General features: G+C 33.4%; 1 protein-coding gene across 1 annotated transcript; it reads right to left on the bottom strand.

Moving 5' to 3' along the window:
• Positions 1–761: 761 nt before the first annotated feature.
• On the bottom strand, positions 762–6835 carry LOC131932917 (G1/S-specific cyclin-D2). The gene is made up of 5 exons (XM_059289811.1): positions 6434–6835; positions 5336–5551; positions 4561–4720; positions 3999–4126; positions 762–3885 (listed from the first exon to the last, which is right to left on the bottom strand). The coding sequence occupies exons 1-5, from the start codon at positions 6644–6646 to the stop codon at positions 3688–3690; spliced, it is 915 nt and encodes a 304-aa protein (XP_059145794.1). The 5' UTR covers positions 6647–6835; the 3' UTR covers positions 762–3687.
• Positions 6836–7062: the final 227 nt, after the last annotated feature.

Here is a 7062-nt window from a genome sequence, read left to right on the forward strand (position 1 = left end):
AGAAAAAAAAGTCTGGAAGAAACACTGTTTATAATGGGTGCCTTATAGTCGGGGGGGGGGGGGCTTTCTTGACAGGAAGCTCTCACGGGTAGACAAGTCGTGTGCCAATCATTGTAGAGGCATTCAAATCAACTGCTATCGAAAATAGCTCCTTTCCGCTGCGTTTGTTAAACATGTGCTCTATATCTGTACATTGGCTATGCAAGATGATTTGGCTCACTGGGCATTATAATGCGGCGACGATACATTGTCTTGGGTCACAGGGAGTGAACAGATTTCACGGGAAATTCAGATGTTGATAAACTTCTAGTTCAGTTTTAAATTTTTACCTGTTAAATAATAAAGTTCGTTGTAGCTCATAAAATGTACAATATTTCTAGGTCGATTATCTTTAAACCATTCAAAAGTTCTTTCTAGGAATGTGAAGAATCTGTCCCCAGACAAATACCGATGATCGACCAGATTGCGACATAAAGAATCGTGTTTTTATAAGTGGTATGCAGATCTGCCTAGCTATGTAAAATGTAAAAGGAACACCATTAAAACAATGCGACAATCAAGCGAAACTGCTAGAGCAAAACTTGCCAGTCACCAACCTACATGTTGTGACAGCATTTTAGCCCAGATACATGTATTTGACATGTTGCCATGAGTATACTACAATGTAGACATAGATGCCTTCACCACCTAAAGCATTCAGTTTTTATGTTTCAAACTAGCATTGCAAATACAACACACACAAAACAAAGCCAGATTTTTAACAATTTTTCAAAGAAAACTTTATTCAATTTTATTTTTTATTTTATTTTTATAACATTATATACACAATATACAAAACGATTATTTTGTTTAGAAAAAAAAAAAGTAAACACCATTAAGGCCAAAGAATTATACTGGTATGTTTTGTTTCGCAGATGAATCAAAAAAATGGGAATAAGATTTTCCAAAAAAACAAAGCTTAACTTATAAAAATTTAAACCATGTAAATCAACACTGGTTTAATCAGGAGACTAAGGCCTGAGGGATTCAACTACCAACAGCTCCTAACATCAGCAGTCTGGGTGTGTTCCCACTCACCATTGTGTTAACACATGTTACCTTCTTCCTGGTGTGTAGCTTTTTTTGTGTATTATTTTAGCCTTTGGTATCAATGTAACAAATTACATGGAAAAAAAGTATTTATCGGACTTGTTATCTGAAGAAAAATAAAGTCGGGAGGGTCTGCCTTATAATTACAGTATCACAAAAATGCCGGTCCCCTCCGGACTCAACTTCTATGGATAACAAGCCAGGCAACTCATTGCACAACTAAACGACCAATGTAGCAAGAAAAAAAAAACAGATTCTTAATATTTATAAGTTTACAAAAACAAATTGACATTCTAGAATTATTATTATTGTTAATATTTTCAGGATTTTGACTAGCCCTATGGATAGCTTGGAAGTAAGAAAGCAGTGTCACCCCCGCTCGACAATATCACAGCTTTTAAACTGGATAGCATTGAAAGACCCAATTCATCAAGATACTAAGGCAATTTTTTGTAAGATTTGTATTTCTAAGTTGTGTGAAGGGGGAGAAAATTTTCAAAATAATTTCCCAATTATTTTTTTTATAAGTCAGTACTGGATCTGAACTAACCAAGGGACTAACACCCTCACATCCCACTAAGCTTTTTTTTTATCTAAACTGAGGTATACAATGACAGGCATTAAAAAAAAAAATATTTATCAACCTGAGATGGGTAGACTCCCATACACATAAATAACATCTTCAACCAAAACTAAGAGTAAAATAAAGATAAGAGGTAATCAACTGACAGGTTGCATTGTTAAGTTTTCAAAAAAAAAAAAATTTGGTTGTGTAAAAAAATTGATACATCTGGTTATAGATCAATTCATACATCCATCTTGCAATACTGAGACCACACATAAGACTGCAAGCATTGATCAAGTAATCCAAATGAGAATATTCTTATAACAAGATCATACTAATGATTCATCAGTCACCTAAATGATCCATTACACAAAAGGTTTTTTTTTAACATTAAAACATCATTAAAAAAAATATACATTAAATTTTTATGAACAAATTGTCGACAAAAAGTTGTACCTCACTATACCGAACAGTTGAATGTACAACTCAACATTAAAAAAAAAATGCTCCTTGATGTGAAGTTTCAATATCCTCAGGACTGATGGGTTTTAAACAGAATCAGCACAACACAAATGAGACATATGATACTTAAGTGACACTCATGTACAAAAATTAAAAACCTTGGTCCCGTGATTAAACAATTTTAAAAAAAAACCATATCAATAAGAGATTTCATTCGCGTAGCCAACTAACACCGTAACAAGCCACTATACCGATAGTTCATTTATATGACAAAGGTCGCAGCAGAACACTTAACAGAGCTTCTTTAATATTGAAAAAAAAAAAAACGTTTTTTTTTTATATAAAAAGGGACATGTGAACACAAGTTAACACTAGTTTCTCAAGTAACATTAAAAAATAACGGCCCAAAAACGAAGGCCTCATCACAGATGGATAAGTCCTGGGAAGTTGTAGGGTATTGTTGGGTATTGTATCACATCTGTTAGACCTCCCAGGACCTCAAGTAAATGTCTCATGAAAATTGTGCACCCCCCACCCCACAAAAATCCATCCAAGCTTTTTCATATATACACTATATATGCAAGGTTTTTTTTTAGTAGCTTCTTTGACAGACGTAAAACTCATTCAACATTCAAATATACTCATAGAGTATCACAAACAAATCAATTACACAAGGAAAAAAAATGGGAGTTTACAAAGTGTTTTTTTTTTAATTATAAATACCTTCTGAACACATGTAGCGCATAAATTAAAAACTATACAAAGATCGCTCGGCATAAATAATGATAAGCAGCTATGTCATTAAGTAGGCCTACATTAAATAATCTAACTGATGAATCCTATGCTTGAATAACTTAGTTCGTTGTATGAATGAACACATTGATGTCAGGGAGTTTTTCCCAAGATAAGATTCTTGTCAAGTCTTACATTGTTAAATGGATTACATGTGGCTTTCTACGACTAAACTAATGTCTATTTTGTTTTACTATTTTATTTTTGTACAAATACTACATTAAACTTATTTGGCAATTGTTTCTTTTTTTTGTATTTCAATTTTTTTTTTACATTTTTTAATTACAAGTTTTTTTAAAGGTTTTTTTTTTATATTTAAAAAAATTATGTTTACATTCTGCTTAAGAACTTAGTCAACAGAACAGGCTAGTACAACACAACATAAAATGTAATATCTTCACGGAAGACGATTGAAACTTAGTATTTATAGTAGCCTTTAAAAAAAACAACTTTTGTTTAAAAATCGACCATTGAAATTTTTACCTTTAGTTTTCCAATGAAGCCAAAATTTTTAACAAGTACACAAGTTTATGATCAGCAAATCTTTTTTTTCAATAAAGTCTGCATGGTGGATAACCAATGATTTTCACTGCACGATTTTTTTTTACACTGAAGGAAAGTTTTTTTTTCTCTTGAGTGACAGCAACAGAATGCAGATATAACCACATGACAACCTGGCATAACAAGAGGTTGGTCGAGGGTGTGTGGTAACGCAGATACGAGCGTGCATCAAAGGACCTTTCGTAGTTGAGAAAACAGTGAATCCGCAAGCCGTCTTATTATCCAAAGGTGACGGGCACAGCTTGATGCACTGTATTCACTGCCATGATGTTGATCTCTCTGACATCTGTGGGTGTTGTGGGCTGCTCCTGCTTATGAGAATCTTGTTTGGTTGGGGTCTGGTTTTGTTGGGAGTGTGTGGACATGCAGTTCTGAATAGTCTGCTCAACTTGTTCCATGCAATCTCTAATCAAATCCTGAAATTCAAAAATTAAATCTTTATTAAAAATTTATCAACAATGTTCAAATTTGAATTATTGTAAACTATAAAAATCCAGGTCAGTTAAAAAAAAATAATAATTGCAATCACCTTATCATTGCCAGTGATTTTGTGCAGGTTCAACAATTCTGTACCACTCTGATAATTTAAATTTCTAAAAGCAGTGCCGATTGCAGCACAGGCTATCATGGACGGAGGAGTCAGCATAAATTTGCAGTCTGAAAGTGAAAGAAAAAAAAATTGTTTAAAAAAAAAAAGTTTGACTCAGTAAACTTTAACAGGACAAGTTAAATATGTAGACAAATAAACACAGAGGCAGTAAGCAAATGTTAAAAGGTGCAGCCTGCAACCATCATGCATTGGTATGTGAACAATGTTAGTTCGCTCCACTTATCTGCGCTTTTACAAAGAAACCTTGCACAGTATATTTTTTAAACAAGCATGAAGAAATCACATAAATATGTGAAGAATGGACTTGATCATGTGTTGTGCAACACTAGCCTTTGATCATAATGAACAAACGTATGCCATATTTTAAAATGAATAATATGTCCAACATAAAAAAGGGAATTTTTGTAAAGGAAAAAAATCTATTTTGTTGGAACACTAATAAAGAAAGAAGAACATTAAAGAAATAGAAAGTCTAAGTCACCTGTAGCACAAACTGCTGCAAAAGTCTGAGCCTGTTTCTTAACAGTGGCCAAGATAGATTTGTTAAAGTTCATTCTGTGCAGAACATGGTCTAGAAAATCATTTGGCACAATGGCAGACAGGTCCCACTTGAGAAGGTGTAAGATTTGTGACTCCATATCCTGTGAAGAAAAAAAAAATTTAATGCTTAGTGCAAGGTTTCTTTTAACATAATAAAGGATTATTTTTTTTGTGAATGAAAAACATGTTTTACTTTTATATATCAGAAAAAAATTTCATATAATTTTTTTTTAAAATCATGGCTGAACAATTATTTGTAACCAGATGCCAGATTTCATTATGTCACACAAACTGGCTGTCTAGCTGAGGTTAAGCAGGTTGTCTAGAATCACCAGGCACATAGGTCAGGGTAAGGTAAACCTGTCACTGACTGCTTCCCACAGTTACCTCCCCCTCCCCCACTTACAGTGTCTCCACATGAGTGCATGTTCTGTTATTTTCCCATGGATTTTTCTAGTTAACTCATTATAATCTAACATGTAATCTATTTTTAAGATCTGCAGTACATTTTAAAGATAAGTAGCACAGATGTCCTTTTGATTATGATAAATCTTGAAGGCAAGGTAAAAAAAAATTTGTTAAATATGTAAGTTAAAAAAAATACTTGATCATGTGGCCAGAGGCACTGATTCAGGAAGGCTAAAATTTGAGAAAAGCCTTTGCTAAAATAGGCAAATCATTCAACTGAATCTGTATGTTAATAGAAAGGTATGTACCGTTAATTCCTCCAGTGTTATAGAATTGTCGGTGTACATGACCAGTTGTTCTCCACTAATTGGTGTTGTCTCTTTTAATTTGGAAGCAAGAAACATGCACGCTGCACCTAAGAGCTGCAAGCGAGTCCTCTTAATATCCTTTATGCACAGAAATCTGTCCAAATAATTTACACTTAATGGGAAAACCTCCTCTTCCATTCTTTGCTCTGAACATACCTGTTAAAAAATAAAATAAAAAATTATTTCACAGGCCTAATTATTGATAAGTAGCCTACTTCTTGAATTTATATTAATAATTAACACGTGGAATCTACATGAAAATCTAAATCTACAGTCATTCTAGAATTACTTAATAATTACATAACATGATTCTGTAACAAATTTGTTTAGTATGTTGTTAGTATGTTAAGTATTAAGTATATTGTTCTAAAATCAATTAAAATCAATCTAGATCTAGATCTAGCTAGGGCCTAACACTAGACTTGATTAGATTTTCTAAATAAATCTAGATTCTAGATCTAAAGTCTAGATCTAGATCTAAAATCTAGTGAATCTGAAAATTGATTTTTTTTATTTTCTAAAATCATGACTTTTTTCATTCATTTGGAGAGCGAGACAGACACCTAAAAAAAAAGGCCAGACAGTCTTCTTAGACACCTTCACTGTAACAGCTGCCAAGTTTTTATTTGATGGCCGAAAATCATAATGTCTACATATTCGCAAAGTACATTCATTGCACTTAGATTTGGTGCCATTAGTTTTGCCGTTTCTGCAAAACCGGTATCAAAATGTTGCAGCTATGCATGCAGCCCGTCTGGAATTTCAAGGTCTTCAGCTGGCCGGCCATATTGGTAGCCGGCAATCTACATTTTCCCGAACTATTAAAAAGGTGTGGTAAATTAATCTACATATTCTTTTTTAAGTGAGATTCGTGTACAAATAATAATATGAGCTTAAAATAGCCATATGGTAGACGAGAAGCTGGCCATGTGATAGAAAATAAATGGTGATGTGGCAATACGACTGCAATAAATTATAGGATGGGACACATGAAATTATGTAAGTAAAAAAGCCTGAGTAAAATGGTAAGTGATTTACCTCAGCCATCCATTCTGTTACCATTTTCCTCATATACGGTTGAATATCAGTTTGAACACAATTAAAGTAACATGTATGTGGAAGATATTTATCCTCAGTTGATAGCAAATTTGCCAGTACTCTTTTGTCATTCAGTAATACGGGGTCCTGGATAGCTCTTTGAGGTTTCCCACTGATGTCTGTCTCACAACACACAAGAGAAAAATGCTCCATGTTTGTCGAAGTTTCACAAGCGAATTACACGAAAACTCCAGAAATAAAACAGAATATTACTCCAAGTAGTCTAGGACTACGAATAAATATGAGGTAGATGATGTTGATCAAGTTCTGGCCAAAGAATTATAGTTAAAGACGACTATTTAGAGGCTTAGCTCTTAATGTAGTAATGTCGATGGGCGAGAGAGGCCTTTTATATACGAGCCCTATACATTGAAAACGCGCATGCGCAGTAACAACAAAGATGGGAGAAAATTTACAACTCTTGCAAAATGTTACGATTTTTTCATCAAAATACAATTGTGCATGCTCATTTTTTGGTTGCTCTAAAAGCAAAATCTTAATTAAAACAAATTAATTAACTTAAATTCAATAAAAAGCCTGCTATTTTGCTTAAATATCATTTTCTTTCT

The sequence above is a fragment of the Physella acuta genome, unplaced genomic scaffold (genome assembly GCF_028476545.2).
Source record: "Physella acuta isolate Inbredline_101_S28 unplaced genomic scaffold, ASM2847654v3 ptg002317l, whole genome shotgun sequence".
NCBI classification, from domain to species: Eukaryota; Metazoa; Mollusca; class Gastropoda; family Physidae; genus Physella; species Physella acuta.